This window comes from Rhineura floridana, chromosome 5, assembly GCF_030035675.1.
Source record: "Rhineura floridana isolate rRhiFlo1 chromosome 5, rRhiFlo1.hap2, whole genome shotgun sequence".
NCBI classification, from domain to species: Eukaryota; Metazoa; Chordata; class Lepidosauria; order Squamata; family Rhineuridae; genus Rhineura; species Rhineura floridana.
The window spans coordinates 81,248,791-81,273,116 of record NC_084484.1 but is presented as its reverse complement, the minus strand read 5'-3'; the positions used below and the strand labels follow the sequence as shown (position 1 = coordinate 81,273,116).

At 41.0% G+C, this 24,326-nt stretch overlaps 1 protein-coding gene across 8 annotated transcripts in view; it reads right to left on the bottom strand.

Moving 5' to 3' along the window:
* POLA1 (DNA polymerase alpha 1, catalytic subunit) overlaps positions 1 to 24,326 on the bottom strand; it is a 314,094-nt gene that overhangs the window by 114,475 nt on the left and 175,293 nt on the right. Inside the window, exon 35 of one of the 8 annotated variants that reach the window (XM_061627354.1) lies at positions 3,831 to 4,060. The exons of the other annotated variants lie outside the window; for them this stretch is intronic. Coding sequence (XP_061483338.1) covers positions 4,052 to 4,060 — 9 coding nt within the window. The 3' untranslated portion in view covers positions 3,831 to 4,051. Of the gene's footprint in view, positions 1 to 3,830; positions 4,061 to 24,326 lie in introns of those variants that run through there. 8 annotated transcript variants of the gene reach the window in all.

Sequence of the window (24,326 nt, the reverse complement as noted above, 5' to 3'; positions counted from 1 at the left end):
TGCAGTTTACAGCAACTGGAATTCAGAAGCATACTGCCTCTGACTGTTGAGGCAGAGCATAGCCATCATGGCTAGCAGCCATTAATAGCATTATCCTGCAGGTATCTGTCTAATCTACTTTTACAGCAATGACTTTTTTATCTGGAGCCGGATGGATCCCATAGGTTTTCAGAGGGCTCTGGGAGATTTTCCGGCTGATAGGACCGGTGCTCCTGTCGAGGCCCTGGTCGCACTGTGGAATACGGAAATGACCCGGGCTATTGACATGATCGCTCCCGCGTGCCACCTCTGGTGTAGAGCTCATACAGCTCCGTGGTATACCCCGGAGTTGAGAGCGATGAAACATGAGAGGAGGAGGCTGGAGTGCAGATGGAGGAAAACTCCCAGTGGATACAATTATGCTTTGGTAAGTGCCACCAATAAGTTGTATACAAAAGCGGTAAGGACAGCAAAGAAGCTCTATTTTGCTGCCTCTATTAGATCATCTCTATGCCGCCCAGCGGAGCTTTTCAAAGTCATGCGTGGGCTTTTACACTCTGGCCCCCACGATACTATGGAAACATCTGAAGCCCGCTGCAACGAAATTGCTGGACACTTTCAAGATAAGATCGCATGTATCTGCAGGGATCTTGACTCTGATGTTGTGACAGATGAATCTATTGAAGTGTCCGGAGCACAGCCTTGTCCTTCTTTATTGGATGAGTTTCAGTTGGTGCAGCTTGAGGAAGTGGACAAGGTGCTTGGAATGGTTCGGGCAACCACGTCTGTTCTGGATCCTTGCCTATCTTGGCTAGTGAAAGCTAGCAGGGCTGGGACCACCGGTTGGACCAAGGAAGTGGTTAATGCCTCCTTGAGGGAGGGAGTAGTCCCTGGTAGCCTCAAGGAGGCAGTAGTGAGACCTCTTTTAAAGAAACCCTCCTTGGACCCAGATAATTTGAACAACTATAGACCGGTGGCGAATGTCCCTTTTTTGGGCAAGGTTTTGGAACGGGTGGTTGCCAGCCAGCTCCAGGCACTCTTGGATGAAACCGATTATCTAGATCCGTTTCAATCCGGTTTTAGGCCCGGTTTTGGCACTGAAACAGCCTTGGTCGCCCTGTATGATGACCTTTGTCGGGAGAGGGACAGGGGGAGTGTGACTCTGTTGATTCTCCTTGATCTCTCAGCGGCGTTTGATACCATCGACCATGGTATCCTTCTGGGGAGACTCGCGGAGTTGGGTGTCGGGGGCACTGCTTGGCAGTGGTTCCGCTCCTATTTCGCGGATCGTCACCAGAAGGTAGTGCTTGGGGAACATCACTCAACACCATGGACTCTCCATTGTGGAGTCCCCCAAGGGTCGGTCTTGTCCCCCATGCTTTTCAACATCTACATGCTGGGTGCGGTCATCAGGAGTTTTGGAGTGCGTTGCCATCAATATGCTGATGACACGCTGCTCTATTTCTCCTTTTCATCTTCTTCAGGTGAGTCTGTTGATGTGCTGAACTGTTGCCTGACCGCGATAATGGACTGGATGAGAGCTAATAAACTGAGACTCAATCCAGACAAGACCGAGACACTGTTGGTGAGCGCCTTCCCTGCTCAGATGGTGGATGTTCACCCTGTTCTGGATGGGGTTACACTCCCCCTGAAAGAACAGGTACGTAGTTTGGGGGTTCTTTTTGACTCTTCCTTGTCTCTCAAGGCCCAAGTGGCCTCGGTGGCACAGAATGCATTTTACCATCTTCGTCTGGTAGCCCAACTACACCCCTATCTGGACAGGGACGACCTCGCCTCCGTTGTTCATGCTCTGGTAACTTCAAGATTAGATTACTGTAATGAGCTCTACGTAGGGCTGCCCTTGAAGACAGTTCGGAAGCTTCAGCTGGTGCAGAACGTGGCTGCCAGACTATTGACGAGGACCAGTCGGTCTTCGCATATAACACCTATTCTGGCGCGTCTGCACTGGCTTCCTATTTGCTTCCGGGCAAGATTCAAGGTGCTGGTTTTGACCTATAAAGCCTTACACGGCGTGGGACCTCAATACCTTGTGGAACGCCTCTCTCGCTACGAACCTACCCGTTCACTTCGTTCAGAATCTAAGGCCCTCCTCCGGGTACCAACCCATCGGGAAGCCCGGAGGGTGGTCACCAGATCTAGGGCCTTTTCTGTGGTGGCCCCTGAGTTGTGGAACAGCCTCCCCGAAGAGGTACGCTTGGCGCCTACACTCCTATCTTTTCGGCGCCAGGTAAAGACCTTTTTATGCTCCCAGGCATTTTAATCTTTTAATCTTCTTAATCTTTCTAATCTTTTAATCTGTATTTTCTTAAATTTGTGCTGTATTTCGTTTTTGTCGTTTTTTTTGTTGTTTGTTTGTATATGTTTTTGTGGTCTTTTATTATGATATATTGTATTTTACTTTGTTTGTTCACCGCCCTGAGAGCTATTTTTGCTAAGGGCGGTATATAAATCGAAATAATAAATAAATAAATAAAATAATGACTCCTCCCCCCACCCAATATATATGGTCCTGTCTGTAATTATTCAGTTTTGCCTTTCCTTGTGGCCCAGTTAAAATTGGTTGGGGTCACAGCTTTTTGTTGTTGTTCGACAAATCAACGCATATACATAACTCATATCATCATATGGGACAGATAAATTGTGACCAATAAAAACAAAACATGTAGGTTAGCTGAACTGTGTCCAGTGAAAACCATGTGCACAGGCTAGTTGACAAAGTATGTCCAGTGAAAGCTATGCATGTACAGCTGACAAAAATCTGATGAATTCAGACTATATATGTAGTGTAGGAGGTGGTGCCAATCTAGAAAAAATAATATATTTCACTTCTGCATTAAATATGAAGAAAAATAAAGCCTTTTGAAATTCAGCACCTGCATCATTATCAAAACCAGTACATTATGACAATCATGGACTTGAGAAGGATCTCTTAAACTGTTAAGTTTTTAGGGAAAATGAGTAGCTGCATCAGCACCATATTATGAAATTCATGGACCCTAGAGGTCATCATAACCTTTTTAATAATCTGGCCCTGATCAAAACAGCCTTGATCTCTATTATCAGAAAAAAATAAAATAAGTATAGGGCCAAGTACAGATATTCTCAGTTGTTTCACAATATTTCCAATGGCCACCTCCACTGGAACTCATGAATCACAAGTAGTTCACAAACCAAACTTCGAGAATATCTGCTCTAGAAGTTTAAATAAATTTAACTGTTCTGTTCACTCTCCCAACTGGCATCTAGTATTTATCACAATCATGGACTGAAAAGCCATGTTAGTCTAATTCAGTGAAACAAGAGAATCCTGTGGCATCTTAAAGAGAAACAAATTTATTGTGACATAAGCTCTCATGGACTAGAGTACACTTTATCATATGCATGAGGTAATATCCTCAATTAACAGATTTTATTTCCCTAGATGCTATTTCCATATGTCACAGTAAGTTATAAACCATGGCTGACCATGCGTAAATGAATCATGCCCACCTTGTTCCTCACCACTAGCATATGAAGAAAACAAACAATATGTTAGCATTACGTTTAGGGATTGTAGTGAGTTTTGCTCAAACAAACCACAATAGTTAGGCCAAAAATGTTATCATCATGATTTGTCCACAGCAAAACAAACCGCAATCTCCAGATTGGGCATAACTATAAGCCAAGAATTGTGGTTTGTTTCCTTCCAGTGCTAGCAGGGAGGAGCGAAGGTGGACCAATTTGCTTATGCATGGTCAGCCATGGTTTATACCTTACTGTGATGTACAAACATGGCCATAATGCATGCACACATCATACACTCACAAACAGAGAGAGAGAAAAATATGTACAGTTAGAACAAAAGGCATCTAGATCTTGGCTCCGCACCACTTTATATATTATTGTCATGCTATTGCAGGGATACAACATGTCTGAATGTCATCTAATCCAGGGCTGGGCAGAAGGTAATTCAGGAAGTATTGACAGAACTCTGGATATCTGAAGTAGATCGGCAAGGGTTCCAACTTCCAGATGTTGAACAGCAGCAATGTCAAAATTATTCACATCCACCCTAAATAGACTGCTGAAACAAAAGAAGAGGAAGAGCCGTAGCTCAGGAGTAGAGCATCTGCTTTGCATGCAGAAGGTCTCAGGTTCAATATCCAACATTTCTGGGTACAGCTGGAAAGCACTCCTAAGAAAGCTTGGGTACCCAAGAATGGATTGTTGTGTGTGGAGGGATGCTGTTCAAAGGCAACCAGTTCTTGAATTATAAGTGTATGTCAGGGGTTGCCAGTATGGTGCCAATGGGCCCTTGAGAACTTTATGAGCACTAGAAGCTCTGAACCTCCCCCCACCATTCACTGCCCCCATGGTCATGATGTGGTAAAGGTGGTTTCTCTTTTTCCCTTGAAAAGTACATAGAACAGGAGGAAGCTGGAAGCTTTTCAAGTCTCAGATTAATTCTACTGGATCCAGCTTTCACCCACATTTCTTGGAAAAGTAACATGTGTACATGCACATACTTTCTATCTCTTGGGGGAAGGGGAGCTGATCCAGAGGATGGACAAAAGTGACCAGAGGGGATGGCACCCAAGGCAGTCACTCAAAAATCCAAATGTGTTTGTGATACTAAAAGGGTTGGTGACTTCTGGTTCATATCTTCTGCATATGACTCCAGTTGGTGGATCTTGGGGTTCTAATAAAACACAAAGCAGATACCAGAAGCCTGAAGTCTGCCCTCTCTTCCAATCCAACTCCCTGTAGAAAAAATCCACCAAACCTTAACACTTCTAACATATTGGTGCCCATCATCCAGATTACAGTCTGAGAAACATAAAGATCAAGATAAAAGTGTTTTTATTTTTGATTAAACTCAGACACTTCATGCAAAAGAGCCACACACAAATTCTAAAGGGAAAATAATTATCCCAGAAACCCAATATGGGGAAATAATTCTTCTGGCCCAAAATATGGTATAGTTAGAGCCCCAGCAAAAAATAAACATAGAGTAGATTGAGAATATTCCCCCAAGTTTGACTACTAAGGTACCAGGTTAAACTATTCAATGTATTTTAAATATCTTCTTTAAAATGGATGAGATGTCTTGCTTGTATGAATGTTTTAAAAGGAGAATAATACAGAATATTATTTCTCTAATCTTTACTCTAATATTAATGGCCATTATTAGCATTATCAATTACAAATGTGTCTTCTAAAATAAGGAATACTGTTTTGTAGAATACTAGGTTTCCTGATCATGAAGAAATGGAAGAAGCAGCCAAGCTATGCAGGCACTGAAACTTCACTCACAAGGGCTGGAAATCTTTTGACTTACAAGATCTCAGCAGACATTGTTCACACACTTTCAAGAACATCTTCCCACCCATGAGGACTAGAATATTGCTACTTTTTAAAAAAATGAAAGCTGTGCACACAGAATCACATCCTGCAGGTTTTCTGTGCTCTGATAACATTGCAGCTTTTTATTGGAATAGGCAAATCATTCAGAGCAGCCTTTGCCAACCTGGTGCCCTCCAGATGCTTTGAACTACAACTCCCATCGGCCCCAGTGAGTGGCTTAGAGATTTCTGCTGAAATGTGAAGTGGCATATAAATTAACTAAATAAATATGAAATATAAATAAAATGTTAATAAAAAAAGGTAAAGGTGTCCCCGCACTTGTAGTGCGAGTCGTTTCCGACTCTTAGGGTGATGTCTTGCGACGTTTACTAAGCAAACCATATATATGGGGTGGGATTGCCAGTTCCATCCCTGGCCTTCCTTTACCCCCCAGCATATGCCGGGTACTCATTTTACCAACCGCGGATGGATGGAAGGCTGAGTGGACCTCGACCCCTTTTACCGCAGATTCGACTTCCTCCTTTCGTTGGAATCGAACTCCGACTGTGAGCAGAGTTTCGGCTGCGTTACCATCGCTTACCACTCTACGCCATGGAGGATATATTAGTTGATATATTAGTACAACTGAATTACATACATTCTGAATCCGACATGACCTTATCTGAATAAGCTCATTTATTTTATTACACTGTTCATACTTTTGTTTCTCTGCATTTTCCCCACTGATTTTAAAGGTGGTTTTAATTGTGCCTTATCTAATGGTATGTACAGCTTCCTAGCCCAAGTGCAAATGGCATGCCCAATGCCTCTTCAATTAATTATATTTTTCTCCCAAATAGTTGAACGGCATTAGTGATTAAACTGCAAACCCCAAAGACTACCAGGCTCCAACTGGTCAGTATGGTCTTATTAAACTAGAAGAAGTGATGTAGATATGTAGATTTAAACAGCAGCATCTAAGTCACATTGCTCCATAAACTAGATTATAGAAGCAGGTAATTGTTTTCGTCTTATGTTGATGTGGGTCAATATTCATGGAATAGTCACTCATTAATGCTCGTGAGTGAATAGTAATAGTTGTTTGAGGTGTTTTACAGCTGTTACTAGATTAAACAACTTTAACTGATTAATATTAGTTTTGGTCAATTACTCTATCAATTAAATTTGCATATAGATACAAATAGTTTTTAAGAAAGCATAGTTTCTTCAATTGTAGATGATACATATGTGTTGCGGTAGACATTTTAGAAAAGGCATTTTTAAATGAGAAAAAAGGGGGAAATGCCTGCAAAAAGTGCTTGCTTGCATTTGCAGTTTTATATGCTCCTGTATTAATAACATTTTCTTTTTAAAACTACCAACTGATTAATTAGAGATATATTTTTAGTGGGTTAAAAATTTCTTTTATCAGTTAATCTAGCCAATCAATCAATCAAAAAAATAAAAGAAGATTAGACAAATTCATGGAGGACAGGGCTATCAATGGCTACTAGCCATGATGGCTGTGCTCTGCCACCCTAGTCAGAGGCAGCATGCTTCTGAAAACCAGTTGCCGGAAGCCTCAGGAGGGGAGAGTGTTCTTGCACTCGGGTCCTGCTTGCCGGCTTCCCCCAGGCACCTGGTTGGCCACTGTGAGGACAGGATGCTGGACTAGATGGGCCACTGGCCTGATCCAGCAGGCTCTTCTTATGTTCTTATGTTCTTATGTTTATGTCGCAGCCCTAGTTTTGTCAAACTAAGCATCATTTGTTGAAAGTCATAATTTTATGTGTAATTTTTATGCTCTGTTTAATATTTATTCATGAAATTATAAGAGACTGGGAATTCAGGAATCAGCGCCCTTGAATATAACTTTGTGGATGTAGAATTGAAAACTTTTGAAAATATATAAATAGATTAACTTGTAAAAAAATGATTATCAGCAACTTATTCAGATTCTGACCATTAAACTACCTATCTACGTTAGATTTTTTTGGTTGTCTCCCCCACAACCACCGTATTTCCTTTCATGAGTTCTCTACCTACGTTGTTTTAAAATGCCATATTATCCTGTTTTACTAATAATTTTCTACTTGGTACTTCATCAAATGCTTCGTTTGATATAAACAGATAGAATCAAAGGAGTGCATAAGCATTATTGCTTATGCATATAGTTTTTCAAATGTCTTCAAGAGAAGTATATCTTTTAAAAGTATACTTCTAAAAGTATTGAAAAGTGAGTTTATATCAACTCCAGTCCTTGTTTAATGCCAGACAGGAGCCATAGAGCAGTATGTGGGCCATACATAAATTTTTAGAACATAACACTATACTATTTTTAATATAATTTTATCTTTAAAGTAATAAGCTTAGGTTATAAATCTATGGGACATAGTGACATATACATTTCAATCATGTTCCTGCTATTCTGCCACTGTGATAGTCAACTATCCATAGTTTTACAAGGCACCATCTTTTTAAACACCTTCTAGGATGCACACCTTAACATGATGAGGGGGTTTGAGAGTGTTGAAGAAGCTGAGAGCAATGCCATCAGGAATCTAGACCAAGAGGCTAGACTCCTACCAGGGTTACCCAAGGTGGAATGGTCAAAGCTGAGACACCAGACTAAGATGCATCCAGACTCAGAGAAAGGCAATGGTAAACCACCTCTGAATACCTCTTATCATGAAAACCCTATGAATAAAGTATCCAAAATGCAACACGAGATAGTGCTGGAAGATGAGACTCCCAGGTCAGATGGCACTCAGTGAGCTACTGGGGAAGAACAAAGGACAGGTACGAGTAGTGCTGTGACTAATGACACAGCTGAATCAAAGCCAAAAGGAAGCCCAGAGCCTGATGCGCACAGGTGCGAAAGGAGAGTCTGGAGTTGTATGACGCACACAATAGGAACATGGAATGCGAGAAGCATGAACCAGGGAAAGTTAGAAATTGTCAAGCAGGAAATGGAACACATCAACATTACAATACTTGGCGTGAGTGAATTAAAATGGTACGGGAATGGACACTCTCAATCAAGCAACTACAAAATATTTTATGTAGGAAATGAGAAATTAAGAAGAAACGGGGTTGCTTTAATAGTAAGAAATGATGTAGCAAAAGCAATTAGGAGCTATAACGCAAGGTCTCAACGAGTGATATAAATGAGATTTAACGGGAAACCTATTAACATAACCATCATCCAAGTCTATGCTCCAATAGCAAACACAGAAGAAGAGGAGAGGAATTGCAGAGATTTTATGCAGAAGTACAGGAAGAAATTGATCACACATCAAAACAAGATGTTCTGATAATCATGGGGGACTGGAATGCAAAAGTAGGGAACTAGAAATTGTGGGGAAATGGGGCTTAGGAGATAGAAATGAAGCAGGAGAAAGAAATATTGAATTCTGTGAAGTCAATAATTTATTTCTTGCAAACACATTTTTTGAGCAACCGAAAAGATGACAGTATATGTGGACGTCACCAAATGGTCAACATAGGAATCAAATTGATTATATAATTGGTAGCAGAAGATGGAGAAGTTTCATACTTTCTGCGAAAACAAGGCCAGGAGCAGACTGCGGTACAGATCATAAACTGGTAATATTGAAAATCAGAATAAATATCTCTAAAGAACAACAAAGCAATCATAATGCCAAAATACAATTTAAATAACATCCCAGAAGTATATAAAGATCAAATAAGTAACAGATTTGAGGCTTTAAACTTAGTTGATAGACAACCAGAAGAACTATGGATTGAAATCATAGACACTGTCAGGGAAGAATGCAAAACGACAATACCTCTAGTTAAAAAGAGAGAAAGATCTCAACGGATGACTGACAAAAACCTTAAAATGGTTAGAGAGAGAAGGAAAGCAAAAGGAGACAGAAACACAGTCAGAATCCTAAATGCAATACTACAGCGACTAGTACATAGGAACAAAGAGAACTATTACAATAGTTATTGTAAAGAAATAGAAGAGGACAACAAAAAAGGTAGAAGAGCCCTATTCCAAAAGCTTAGAGAAATTAAAAGGAAATTTAAACCAAGAGTAGGTCCTGCTGGAAGGAAGGGAGGGATATATTATTATTATTATTATTATTATTATTATTATTATTATTTAAACAAACAGGGGAACACACTGACTGACAGAGATAAAATAAAAGGAAAATGGAAGCAATACACTGAAGAATTCTATAAAAGAGATAGCCTTTTGATACAATGGAATGGTTTTTTAAGTACAGAAAAATAAAATGGCTGTTGCCAAGTACAAACTATCAGTTCATAATGTTTTAAGTATCTGTATTACCAGTGCCCAGAAGAAATAAAAGGAAGATGGAAACAATACACTGAAGAACTCCATAAAAGATGACAGGATGACAGATTCATTCACGGAGGAACCATATGATGAAGAACCAGAAATTTTAGAATGGGAAGTGAAAGCTGCTCTTAAAATACTTGGAAGAAACAAAGCACCAGGAACAGATAGCATATCAATAGAATTGCTACAAGCTACTGAGACTGAATCTGTCCAAATTTGGACAAAAATTTGTCAACAAATACGGAAAACTAAACAATGGTCCACAGACTGGAAGCATTCAATATACATCCCAATTCCAAAGAAAGGGGATCCCAGGGAATGCAGTAATTATTAAACTATTGCCTTAATATCCCATGCAAGTAAGGCTCAAGATTCTATAACAAAGGCTCTAACCATACATGGAGCGAGAAATGTCAGATGTCCAAGCTGGATTTAGAAAGGGAAGAAGCACCAAAGATCATATCGCAAATATGCATTGGATAATGGAACGGAGCAAGGAATTTCAGAAGAAAATCACCCTGTGCTTTATAGATTACAGCAAAGCCTTTGATTGTGTAGATCATGAAAAACTATGGAATGCTTTAAAAGAAATGGGGGTGCCACAGCATCTGATTGTCCTGATGCACAACCTATACTCTGGACAAGAGGTTACTGTAAGGACAGAATATGGAGAAACTGATTGATTCCCAATTAGAAAGGGTGTGAGACAGGGGTGTATTTTATCACCTTATTTGTTTAATCTATACGCAGAACATATCATACAGAAAGCAGGATTGGACCAAGATGAAGGAGGTGTGAAAATTTCAATAACAAGAGAGGGAGAAATATCAATAATTTAAGATATGCAGACAACACCATACAACTAGCAGAAACCAGTAATGATTTGAAATGAATGCTGATGAAAGTTAAAGAGGAAAGCACAAAAGGAGGACTACAGCTGAACGTTAAGAAGACTAAAGTAATGTCAACAGAAGATTCATGTAACTTTAAAGTTGAGAATGAGGACATTGAACTTGTCAAGAATTATCAATACCTTGACAGTCATTAACCAACATGGAGACAATAGTCAAGACATTAAAAGACGACTAGGACTGGGGAGGGCTAGAAAAAAACTAGAAAAGGTCCTCAAATGCAAAGATGTATCACTGAACACTGAGCCCGCATAGAAAAAATGCCCTCTTTCTTTTGGTTGCAAACCAAATTATTTCACAGGCAGGCACATGAACAGGGCTCCTGATTGAGATCTGAATGCCAGGGCAGGTTCATATGGATGTAGGTGGTCTTTCAAATAACTTGGTCCCTACCACAAGCTTTTGAACTGAGCTCATAAATGCACCAGCAACCAGTGCAACTGGTACAGCATTAGTGCTGTATGCTCCAATTTCCTTTCATCCACCAGCAACCTCCACCGGTGAGAATTGCTGGACAGTCTTCAAAAGGCAGCCCAGTGTAGAGTGCATTACAATAGTTTAACCTGGATGTGACTAGTGCATGAATGACTAAAGACAATGATGTTACTGCTGCAGTGATCAACAAAGAATTGAGTGGAAGAAGTGGCATTCACACATTTGGGGCATATATGCTACAGCTAAAAGCATGGAATCTACTGCCTAAAATCGCTATAATTGAACTTTAGAAAGATCCAAAGATACAATGCACAGGTGCAGCTTTCCCCATTTGTATCTGCACAGAGACAAGAATAATACATGCTGACACTGTGATATTTATATATCTACTAAACCAATATCCACCTGTAGTGTCTACCATTGTGACTAGAATTAAACACACTGACCAGTAGTTTAAAGCCTTCTTAAAAATCTGGAATTGCATAGCATTAATTCAGCAATTTCACATGCTTTAGATTTCTTGGTAATTTATGCAGTCCTCACCTTTTGGAAGCTTTGTTTGGCTTTAGAGGCTCTGCCTCATCAGAGGAAGACAATTTAAAATAGGAGGAAGTACCATGATGAAAATCCCAAGAATGATTTTATCCCAGCTTTTGATGAAACAGCAGAAGCAAAGTGATAGAGATAAACCAAACTGCAAGAACCATTATGCTTCCCCTACTGTACACCACACCCTAACTTCTAAGCAGACGCACCTCGAGTTGGACTGTAAGAATTATTCTGTTTGGGTTCTTTGCTTTTTTAAAGTCAAGCTGTGTGGACAGGTGTACATCAGGATGCTTTGTTGCCTGCAGAAACAGGGTCAGTAGAGGCTGACACGTGCCTTTTTAAAAACAGTACATTCTACAAGATCAATCTTTTTTGTTTCCGTGCATCAACAATATAAAACCAACAAAAAAACCTAACTACAACGAAGGGGAAACCCCCAAAGCTAAAAACATAATAGAACATAATTCCATGAGGCAGAAAGCATTTGCTCATTTTTGGTTAGAGAATGATAACCGAAGTATCATATATTCAATAATGCTAGTCTCCCACATGCAAGTCCTACAACACTTCTTGATGTTAAAAAACAATATGTCTTGCTTTTGCCTTTCACTTATGAACATTATTATATAAATTAAACTGTCAACTTTGACACACTTCATTCTAATTAATAAATATGGTTGTTGCAGAAACTTAGTTTTGCACATTAGGTATAACTTCATCACTTATCACAGTGTGTTAAAACAGGGCATGATAAGTCTCCTGCAGGTAAAGCAAACTATATCTTTGATACAGTATCAAGTGTCCCTTCAATTCATGTAGAAAATAATGTAATTTGTCCTGACTTCCGAGCAATTATAATTAACATTAAAGTGGTCTTTTCTTTTTTGTCACCTCTGCATTCAGAACCTATTTGCATTTATTTGTACTTACTATCAGGTAATCTCTTTTTATAATGATAACAATAACTGGTGTTATTATGCTTGGAAATTGAACAAGAAGATAAATGTGTGATCAGTGCTATTTTTGAAGAAAAAATATTGGAAATATGTAGCTCTTTATACCTCTTGTTTTGATTTTATAATTACACTTCTGGTTTTGATTTGCTTTAAATAAAACTTTATCAAACTCAACATATGCAGTGTGTTTCAAATGAATGTGCTGAAGTTCATTATTCTTAACCCTTGCTTGATTAATATCCATTGTCTTTTGAAACCAGACAAAGCCAATCCTTCATTACTTTGATTATAACCAGAACCAAAGAATTTTGCAATTCAGTTTGAAATGAATGTGTTTGCAGAACCTGCAAACAAGGTTTAAAAGACTCTAGTAGTAGTATTACTAATGAAAATACCTACTCAGGTTCTACACAACTAAATAACAAATGGACACTGCAATACGTATGCTAGTTAGAACAGATCTCTGCATTATACATCCTGCCTTGTTGCCCTGGGCGCCTACTGGGAGGAGATGCAGGATATAAATCTAATAAATAAATGAATATACTGTTCTCACTGTTGCCTAACTTAATTGTTGATCTGGGACTGCACAATTCCATTTTGTGCCCATTATCTGAAATCACCATTTTAATAAAATTGTCCTTAAACAATTCTCAGCTATACTGAGCATGATCCAGACAAAGCAACAGGAACAAGGACATACAGAGGCTCCATGTGGGTGGAAGAATAACCAAAGAAAGTGTAGACATATTATAACAAGCACTGGCTTTCAGAGCTTCCCCCATCCCAGAAAGCAGAAGCTGTTACATGCAAGCTGTTCAACCATAGAGCACACGCAAGGTCACAAACCATAGCAACAACAATGGGATGCAGCATGTGCCCAAGAGAACCAAGGCAGTAAATAACTGCTTTTATTACCTAAATCAATACAATCCTAAACATTTTTAAGCATTATGAGTTGGATATAAATTTGTGCATTATATGTTTTGCCATGTGGGAAGCTATCTTTTCAGCATTTATAATATTGGCTACAAGCAGAACTGTGCAATATATCTGGGAACGAACACTGCCAAAGGCTGAGCAAGTAAAGCCCGTTTACTTGTTGCAAGTCAAGAAGTGGAGGTTATAAGTGGGCAGCCTAGACTACCGTGACTATGCTATTTGCTGAGGGTCACAGGAGGGCAGCCTCGTTGCTCACTCACAGCATGCTGTGGTGACAATCTTGGTGATAACAGCCTGACAGTACACCCCCACCGCCCAGTAAGATTTTGATTAGAAAACAGCAAAAACTCCTAGTTCCATTCAAAATTTATGAGCACTTTTTGGTGATTATCAACTGCAGATTTACAGACCCTTACAACAGCCAGATGATTTCACTGCACAAGGGCTGTTATTGTTGTGCATACCCATCCTGATAATTTTCACATTTTATTTTGGATAGTGTATTCTACTTGGATTTTATTGGTTGTGCAAAGACTCCTATGAACATGATGTCTAAAGTTGGTTAGCTTGAAATTCTGGCTTCCATTTTGGCAGGCAGCAATTCAGCCAGTTGATGGATTATGTTTTGTGACACTTAGACAATAACTAGGACAGAAATAGGATTCAAAGTGCCTCAAGGCTTTAAAACAACTTGACGTGTAGTAAGGTAAGCATTGGGGATGGGGTAGCAGTTGCTGCGGTCTATAGGAAAATTCACTCTTTCTCCAAGCTTTTTGCCTGTCTGTGTATAAGCATCTTGTGTTGGGTTAGCGGGACAAATTGGAGATTTTGCTGGTGCACAATCTACATTGCTGCCCAGCAATCTCCCTGTCTGAGCTAAGAGAGGTGGGCATGGATATGGTGTTGAGGAATCCAGTTTTTTTGTTTTGGGGGACATCAATGTCCAGCCAAGGCCTTCTTGTCCAGAGAATCTCAGAATTTCATTGCCACTATGACAACCTTCTGGCAGTCCCATCATGGCAGTGGCCCAACCAATATAGCAGGACACAATCTGGACTTTGCTTTCCTCAGTTGGACAGGAAGAGGTTGATCTGAAGGAGGGAGAATTTACATCAGTCCTTTTGTCATGTTCAGATACCCTTCTGTTGAGATTCAGACTGACAGAAGCGTTCCACCTCTATAAGAGTGGGGGACCTAGAAAAGGTCAGTCTGTGAAACGCAGAGATTAGATGGTTCACATAATCTTTCCTGAGCATCCTCTCTCATTTAGCAGAGAACAGGAGGCTTCATAGTAACCCTATACCTGAACATGATGAAACAAGCTGGGAGACTGCTTGATCACAAGTACAGGAAAACTCCTAATGAGTGCAATCGAACTTAAGTATGTGCTTATTGTGGAGTCCACTCAGTGACAGTGCATTCTCTATATTCCAGCCAACACAGCTTTTTTTAGGTGGCTTGGGGCCTTTCATATGCTGGCTTATATGAGTCTGTAGAATCTTTTGTGGCCCACTGTGACCTATTTTACAAGTTATTTTGAGGATAAAATCACTTGCATCTGCTGGCACTTGGATTCCACTGTTGTAGCAGGTCAATCTCAAAAGGCATCCAGAGCACTGCCTGGTCCAGTGTTACTGGATGAGTTTTAGTTGGTACAGCTTGAGGATGTGGACAAGGTACTTGGACTGGAGCAGGTGACTTTTATGCTTTTATCCTTCCCCTTCATGGCCAGTAAAATATAATAGGCATGGGATGGCCAGTTGGTCCAGGGATGTAATAAATGCCTCCTTGCGAGACAGAGTGGTCCCAGGCTATCCAAAAGATGGAGTAGTAACACTGCTCCTGAAGAAACCTGCCTTGGACCCAGAAGGTCTAAATAATGATTGACCAGTGGCAAATGTCCCCTTCCTGGGCAAGGTTTCTTAACAGGAAACCTGACCAAACAGTGATCAGATCAATGTAATTTTAGAAAAAATAATTTCAATTGGAGTTTATGCCCAGTTTTGACACAAAGAAAATCTTAGTTGCCCTGTATGATGACCGTTGCCAACAGAGAGACAGGGAGTGTGATCCTATTGATTCTCCTTGATATCTCAGTGACATCCAGGAGTGACTGTCTGGAGACAGTACTGTGTTGCAGTTGGAGGTGTTGGTGGGGGATTTTCCTTGCCTCTATGTAGCTTCCAATATTATTAAACACAAGACCCTTGACTGAGGTAATCTGTGTTTTGGTGTGCACTATTGTCAGTATACTGAGGAGACATCTCTATTTCTCTTTTTCATCTCCTTATTTCTCCTTTTCAGGTGGTGGATGTGCTGAACTGGTGCTGGATGGACTGGATAAGGGCCAACAGACTGAAACTCAGTCCAGACAAGACAGAGATGCAGATGATTCCTCTGCCCAGATAAGCAGTGCTCAACCAGTTCTGAATAGGTTTGCACTCCCCCTGACAGATCAGGTTTATAGCTTGGGAGTTCTTCTGGATCCATTACTGTCATTTTATTTATTTAAAATATTTATATACCACCTTTCATTTTAAATCACAAGGTGTGAAATAATAAGTAAAAATACATTAAATTTACAATACAAAATAAAACAGCAGCTGATATGCTAGGGCAGACATAATATTAAAAATACAACTTTTTTTAAAAAAAAAAACTTAACATTTTGCATACAATTAACTGGTATTAATGGCCAGAAAATGCCTGAGAAAATAAATGAGTGTTTAGCAAGCACTGAAATAACATCAGTTTTTACACTTGCTTTAGTCCAGAGGGGAGACAATTCCATAGAGAGAGTGCCACACCTGAAAAGGCCGTCCTGTGGTCACTGTAAGATGAATCTCTACAGATTGCAACATGGCCAGAAGGGTTTCATCAGACAATCTTAGTGACTAGGCAGGTTGATAAGGAAGAAGGTGCTCCCTCATGTAGCCTGTCCCCAAGTGGCTAAGGGCTTTATAAAAGTCATAACTAGAATCTTAAACATGGCCCAGTAGCATATAGTACAGGCACCCAGTGCAGCTCTTTCAACAATGATATAAGATGTGCAGTGTCAGCTTTTGCTGATCTGCAGTTTTCAGATCAGTCTTAAAAGGTAGCCCCACTTAAAGGTGCATTTGCAGTAATTCTGTCTTGTTACTAATGCATGAATCACAGTGGCCAGGCTATCCCTGTCCATAGCTAGCATACAAGGCAAAGCTGGTAAAAGGCACTCATAGCCACTGTACCCACTTGTGCCTCCAGTAATAAAGGTGGATCAAAGAGCACCTTGAAATAATACATCTATTTCTTGGGGGAGGGGGAGTGTAACCTCATCTAGAACAGACAGATTTCCTAATTCCTGGACCTGAGAACCACACACCCAAGGACCTTTGTCTTACTTGAATTGGGCTTCAGCTTATTGGCCTTCAATCAGCCCATCACAGCATCCATGCACTTTCAGGACTTGCATAGTCATACCAGACTCAGATGTAACAGAAAAACAGAGTTGAGTCCAATTAGCATACTGATGATGCCACACTCCAAATCTCCTAATGACCACTTCCAAAGGTTTCATATAGATGTTAAACAGTACTGGGGACAAGAAGGTTCCCCTGCAGCCCCCACAGCATAACTGTCAGGGTGCTGAAATTATAGTCACTTTCTAAAATCAGACCTGTACATAGGAGCAGAAGCACTGCAAAACAGTGCCCTGAGCTCACAGAGCAAGTCCAGGATGATACCATGGCCACTAGTATCAAAGGTTGCTGAGAAACAGAGTAAGACTAACAGGGTCACACTTACTTTGTCCCTCTTTTGATAAAGATCATCCATCAGGACAACCAAGGCCACTTTAATCCCCAATATTTTGCAGAAAGCCTCTTCTAACATGAGCCTATCTGGACCCTGAGGCCATAATCAGAGAATATCCTTTGAATGACCCCTCCAAGAAATACTTGAGAGTGGTACCAGGTAAACTCATTTATTTATTTATTTATTTCACACACACACACACACACACAAACGCGCGCACACACACACACACGCGCGCGCACACACACACACACACACACACACCGCCCCATAGCTGAAGCTCTCTGGGCGGTTTACAATAACTAAAAACATTAAAAACAAATATACACATTTAAAAACACATCGTTTAAAAACAATTTAAAACACAATTTAAAACACATGCTAAAATGCCTGGGAGAAGAGGAAATATTTTTCAGCTACAGCACCTCTTTTTATGGAATGTTCTCCCAGCAAGGCCTGTCTGGCGCCAATATTAACATCTTTTTGGTGCCAGGTGAAGACTTTCCTCTTCTCCAAGGGATTTGATAGTTGAAATCTTTGTGTGCTGCTCGGCTTTTTAAATGACAGCTGTTGTGCCAGCACTGATTATATTAATATTCTGGGAGATGTAGGATTGCTTTATTATAGAATTGTGTATGATAATTTCTGTCATTTCGTTTTAATCCTCGTAAACTTTATATCAGAAGCTCGCTGGCCAACCTATTTAAAGCCAGTGGAAGTTGGAGCATAAGCTGCATTGTACCCCTAAAGGTCTAGGAGGACAGAATGGAGTATCCTAGAGCAGGGACGAGCAGAAGGTAGAATGGGATCTTCTGGCAGATCTCTGGGTGATTTGAAGTAGATCAAAAAGGATTTCTGACTCACAGTTGTTTAACAACAACATGACTCTTCTCCCATTGCAAATTATATTGCTATTGAAGAAATCTGGGTGAGGAGTAACTAGGAGGTGATAATAAGTGCAGAAGAACTATCAGCTCAGTTCTGATGCTCAAAACACATTCTTTAATTCTAAGCATGTATTTCGCATTTTGATCCAGCTGCTACATTTTCAGGTTTAGTAAAATAAACAAATAAGCCTGAAGTCTGTACCTTTCCCCACCACTGTCCTAGAAGAGGGAATGTTGGGCTAGTTTTCTGTTGTTTTGGGGAAACAGGGAGAGAGACACGCTGCTCTTCTCCCTAAATTAAAATCCTAGATTTTTATTCATTTATTTATTTCCTATCGGCAGTTCTCACTTTTGCCCTGAAGCAAAGAATAAATGATCTACAGCAGGGGTGGGAAGTTATGTGACTGGAGGGTGACCATTCCTCATCTAAAGAAAGACATTTGGCCAACGATGCGAGTATCAATTTACTTTATGGCCCCGACGTAGAACATGATATTCACTAATAGGCAAAAAACTTTGCGGTTTAAGAATGTACCTATAGCCCACAGATATTTCTACCAAACTTTAAAAAGCAGGGAAATTGGGCAGCTATAGTGAATGCACCAGGGGAGCAGGAGACCTGAACTCCTCTCTGAGATATTGTACTGCCCTACAAAGTTGTCAAAATGCAAACACAATTTGGGTTGGTCTTTCACAGTCTAAAACAAGATCAGCACAGGACATATCTTCTTTCTATTATTTGGGCTGATTACAGGTATAGCCACCACTCACGATATGCTCAGAGGCACATGTTACCAAATTCTTGCAAGCTACACAGCAAGTGGATTGGACTGTGAAAGACCAACCCAAATTGTGTTTGCATTTTGACAACTTTGTAGGGCAGTACAATATCTCAGAGAGGAGTTCAGGTCTCTTGCTCCCCTGGTGCATTCACTATAGCTGCCCAATTTCCCTGCTTTTTAAAGTTTGGTAGAAATATCTGTGGGCTATAGGTACATTCTTAAACCGCAAGGTTTTTTGCCTATTAGTGAATTTCCCTGCTTTTTAATCTGGGAGGTAAGAAATGGGATCCTGTGCAAGTTTGCTGAGAATGGATTGATCATTTGCATGCTTATTGGAGTTAAGTGGGATTTACACACACACACACCAGGCAATCATGCTTAGGATAGGTGAAACTGACCACAGGGGATGGGGAAGGGAGGAGGGGGAGGAGGGAGGGGTGGAAAGGCAGAGGGGAGGACTGGGATGGGAGCAGGCAGGAGGGGGAGGGGAGAAGAAGGACAGATGTGGTCGTTTGCATGTTTATTGAGTTCAGTGGGATTTACTCCCGTGCAATCATGCTTAGGATAGGTAAAACTGACTGGGGGGGAGGGACGGAGGGCTGGAGTGGGCAGGGAAGGCGGAAGAAGGAAGAGAGGAGGAGAAAGGGAGAGGAAAGGGGAAGGAGGGAAAAGGCAGATCTGATCATTTGTATGATTATTGAGTTGAATCGGATATACTCCTATGCATGATTAGGACAGGTAAAACTGACCAGGCTGGGCCTGCCAACCAAGACGTCTTCTGTATCTTTCACAGTTGGGCAGGGGGAAGGGACAATTCTACCTTGTGGTTTTTCCCATTACAATGTTGCAAGAACACCGGCACTTGGCTGACTTTCTCTTCTCCTAAAGATACAGGATCAGTCTCAGGCCCTGAACCTGGCAACCCTACCTCCCACCCAAATTTAAAACAAAGCTGTCCCTGGCCACATCCACACCAGGTCTCTATTACACTTTGGACAATCATTATTTATTTATCTATTTATTTAGTGTATTTATATACCGCCCCATAGCCGAAGCTCTCTGGGCGGTTTACAATAACTAAAAACATTAAAAACAAATATACAAATTTAAAAACACATCTTTTAAAAACAATTTAAAACAATTTATCATGGCTTCTCTCAAAGCCATGGCTCAAAGCCAATCATGGCTTCTCTCAAAGAATCCTGGGAAGTGTAGTTAGTGAAGGGTGCTGAGAGTTGCTAGGAGATGCCCTGTTCCTCTCACAGACCTTCAATCAGAGTGGCTGACTGTTAAACCATTCTCTCAGGGGAATAGGAGTCTCCTCTCAGCACCCTTCACAAACTACACTTCCCAGGATTCTTTGAGGGAAGCCATGACTGTCTCAAGTGAAATCAAGTCTGGTGTGGGTGTGGCCGTCTGATTAGCCAAGCCCAGCAGCTGTGAGGCTTTTAGAACACTGACAGTTGGTCCTTACTGAGCATGCCCCGTGTTATAATTGGCTTCCAGCCAAAATTTCTTAAATTAATTAAAAGTCAACCAGGCATTTTTTTTACTTTTAAACTGCAGAAGATGAAGGTCAGAGTATGGGGCAAGGTCAGTATTAGGATTACAGGTACTCTGTGAACATGGCTGATTTTTAATGAATTTCAACAGATTATGAGAACTTGCAGAAAAAAGTCCAAAAGGGCTCTGAGTTTTTTTCTCTCATTTTAGACTTTGAACTCTCAATTCTCTCTGACTGTTTTGTGTATCGCCATGAAAATTGACAGGGTTGTTAAGCAAACATTTCTGAGTTCAGAACTATAAGTTTTGTGAGGTTTTGTTTTGAAATGAGCTTATGGGAAGCCTCAGAATGGCATGGGGGATATTTTCCATTTAACATTGCGGAATGTGAAAAATCCCCGCTGACTATAGTATACAGCCACTCTCGTGGCTGTATAATCAGTCGGGGTGAGGTCAGGTGGGCAACAAAACAAAGGAAGGGGGAAAGAGGACAATAGTCTGCTCAAGCCCTTATCAGTTTATAGCAAGCTCCCAGGTGGAGGATTGGGTTGGGAGGATGTATGCTACTAGGTAAAAAGAACTCCTCCTCCCATTGTTATACAGGAGTGTTTCAGGTGGAAAAAAGGATACTTTTTGACTTTCTTGCTCTCTAAAGCCACCTTCCTCCTCTTCCTCCCCCTGCACGCATCATTAGAGTAAAATGCTCAGATTCAAGAGTGGCAGCCAGCCACAAACCTGAACTGTCTAGGGCTGTACAGTGCTGCAAGACACAACTGAGTTGTATGTGGAATTCTCCTTTTTTCATTCCTCATGATCACCTCCATCCCTTTTCCCTAAGATGCCATAAAGCATCACAAGATTCCTGTCCCTGGCTGACTGGACTCCTGAACAAAAGCACTCCTTGTGGGTGGGGGACACACTGCAGTTCCCACTTGTATAAACTAATTCTGGCTGCAAAGCTCTTAAATGTAAAGTTCTAAAAGAAAACAAGTTTTCTTCTTTTACTGCATTAACAGATCTCATTAATGTACCCACTGAAGCTTAAACGCTATTGATTTATATCAACACAAATAATTGTTGCAAGTCCAGTTCCTTAAGGTGACAGTCACTATGTTACCTAACAAATAAGGAAAAAATCAAAACAAGGTATCTCCAACAACCCTAGTAATTTTAAATAGTATTTTAACTCAAACCTGCAACTTGTTTCACTGCATTCTGTGAAGAGTGCAGTACCATTCAGTTTGCAAATGCCACTCAAATGGAGGGGGAAATACAGGCAACAAAAATACCATGTTGCAGGCGGCAATCCACGTTTCCTTATCAATAAAGGCACTCAAAATTTGGTTGAGAGTACCCATTTTGAGTCTCAAACCTCAGATAATCATTTGCCATTTCATTTTGACAGAATATGAAATTTTATTAGGCCAAATACAAAACAACCCTTCCAACATTTAAAGTTGAATCACATATTTTAACATTTAGTTTCCTGCACTATCAATTGATGTGAATACGTTAAGCAACAGGAAATTAGAGATATGATTAAAGCTCAACTGGTCTTTCATGTATAACAGTATCCTCTTCATCCATTGCAGATGGAGTAAGCCAAGGTTTGTGTTGCTACAGCTACAAATGGTACTCTGCGCATTGCAAGGGCAGAAAACCCTCTCCTCAGTGAGACCCAAAACAAAATAATTCTGTAATGTTTTATGGTCTGGGACTAAAGCCAGATATAATCTGCACCCTCTTCCTCCAGAACTACCTAACTGCTTCCTTACACTAGCATTAGCCTGCACTAATTTTGTACAATATTATTTGCTTCAGAAACTGAAAGTTTAAGTTTAGAAGGTAGGTCAAACAGATGCAACTTGTCTAATTAGGAAACTAACAGGCTAAGAATCTGAAATGTTATGGAGAACTTTACAGAACAACAATATATAGGATGGCATAAAATCAGTAAGGACACAACTAAAAGGATGAAATTAAAAACAGTGGCAATCTAGTAGGGCCCCGCTTTTCAGCGGCCCGCTGTTCGACATTCAGTGCGGGACCACGATACCTGTTGGAACGCCTCTCCCGCTATGAACCGGCCCGTACACTACGTTCTGCTACGAAGGTCCTCCTCCGGGTCCCGACTCATAGAGAGGCCCAGAGGGTGGTGACAAGATCTAGGGCCTTCTCAGTGGTGGCCCCCGAACTGTGGAACAGTCTCCCCGAGGAGGTTCGCTTGGCGCCGACATTGTTATCCTTTCGGCGCCAAGTTAAAACCTTCCTCTTTCCCAAAGCATTTTAACTTTTTGCATTTTTAACTTAATTTAATTTATTTCTTGTTACGTTTGCTGTTATTGATTTTTGATTGCTTTATTGTTATTGTATTATATTGTTCATTTTATTGTATTTTGTTGTTCACCGCCCAGAGAGCTATGGCTAGTCGGGCGGTATATAAGTTTAATAAATAATAATAATAAATAATAATAATTCTGCTAATACAGCAGTTTTTAATTAGAGTAAGGCCCCACTCATACGGCGCTTGTTCCACTTTTACAGCGTTTTTTGGGCGTCAAGCAGCATTTTATTGACGGAGTTCTGCTTTTCAGCGGGTTTCGCTTTTCAACGGTGGTCTGGAACGTAACCCACCATATGAGTGGGGCCCTACTGTAGTATGTCCTGACAGCAAGATCTAGAGATACAATCTGCAAGAAGAAGGTGCAGCACAAGATACATTGTTGCCCCGAAAGATTTGCAGTTATGTCAGAGAGCAGAGTGGAAGCGATAGACAATTGTAAGAACCAACCAGCTGTTCCAAGTGCATCAGGGAGAGTGGGCAGAGGAGGACGAGACTTTTGAGAGCCTTAAGGGAGGGGGGAGTGCTAGCAGCCCTCCAGTTTCTCTGGACAATCCCCCGGGTGACTTAGACCCCGCCCCGCCTGAAGGCGCCTTGTCACCTACAAGCACTCCACCAGAGCCATTGGGGAGCGATCTCACACGTGCACCAACTCCACCCCCCCAGGACTCCCCGCCTGGACCTTCAAACATTTCCCCACCAAATTGCTCCCTGCCTCCTGAATTCGAGCCGGCACCTAGCAAACCTTTATTGTCCGATGAGCAGGCGGAGGCTCGCCCCCCCTCACCCCACACGAGACAACACAAGAAGCGAGACAACACAAGAAGCAAGACAACACAAGAAGCGAGACAGTCAGAGGGTGGAACCATGCAGGAGTCAGAAATTCTGGGCAAAGACCTTCCCTACTTAAGGCGGTCCCCCCCCCCGATTGAGGTGCTGAGTCACCTTACTCCACACACTGCAGAGAATGCTTAGTTAGCATCAGTAGTGAGTCAGCCTAGATAGGTCTATGAAGCGCACTGCTTTTGACGTAACCATGACTTTAATAAAGCAAGAATTATTGCCAGTCTTGACTCCGTTTCCTGTGTCGGGCTCTGGGCAGGACACCAGCTTTGTTTCCTGGATCTTCCCATTCAAAACAGACAAGGTATAAAGCATGGGAGGAATAAGGGGAATGCAGAAGTAGAGGTGTACTACTGTGAGAAAGATTTAAATGTGGTGGATCTGAAATACTTTTCTGTCAAATGATGCCCATGCTACTACAGTGTTTCACAAATAACCAGAAATATCCTTTTATTTTCTTACAATCAAGTGGTATATAAATATTGTTAAATAACAGAAATGCTTGCATGAACCTTGCACAAATACTTGCATGACCTTGAGTGTTACCACTCAGATGATACCCAGAAGTAATTTGTTTACCTTTACCAGCTGTGCAAATACACTACTTCTTCACTACTTCCTCCTGCAGACCCAGGGCCTGCAGGAGGAAGAGACCATCGCCCAAGGGAGGGAGAGGCTGCTGCTCTTGCTGCTGCTGTGCTGCTGCTGCTGCTGCTGCCGTGGGACCACC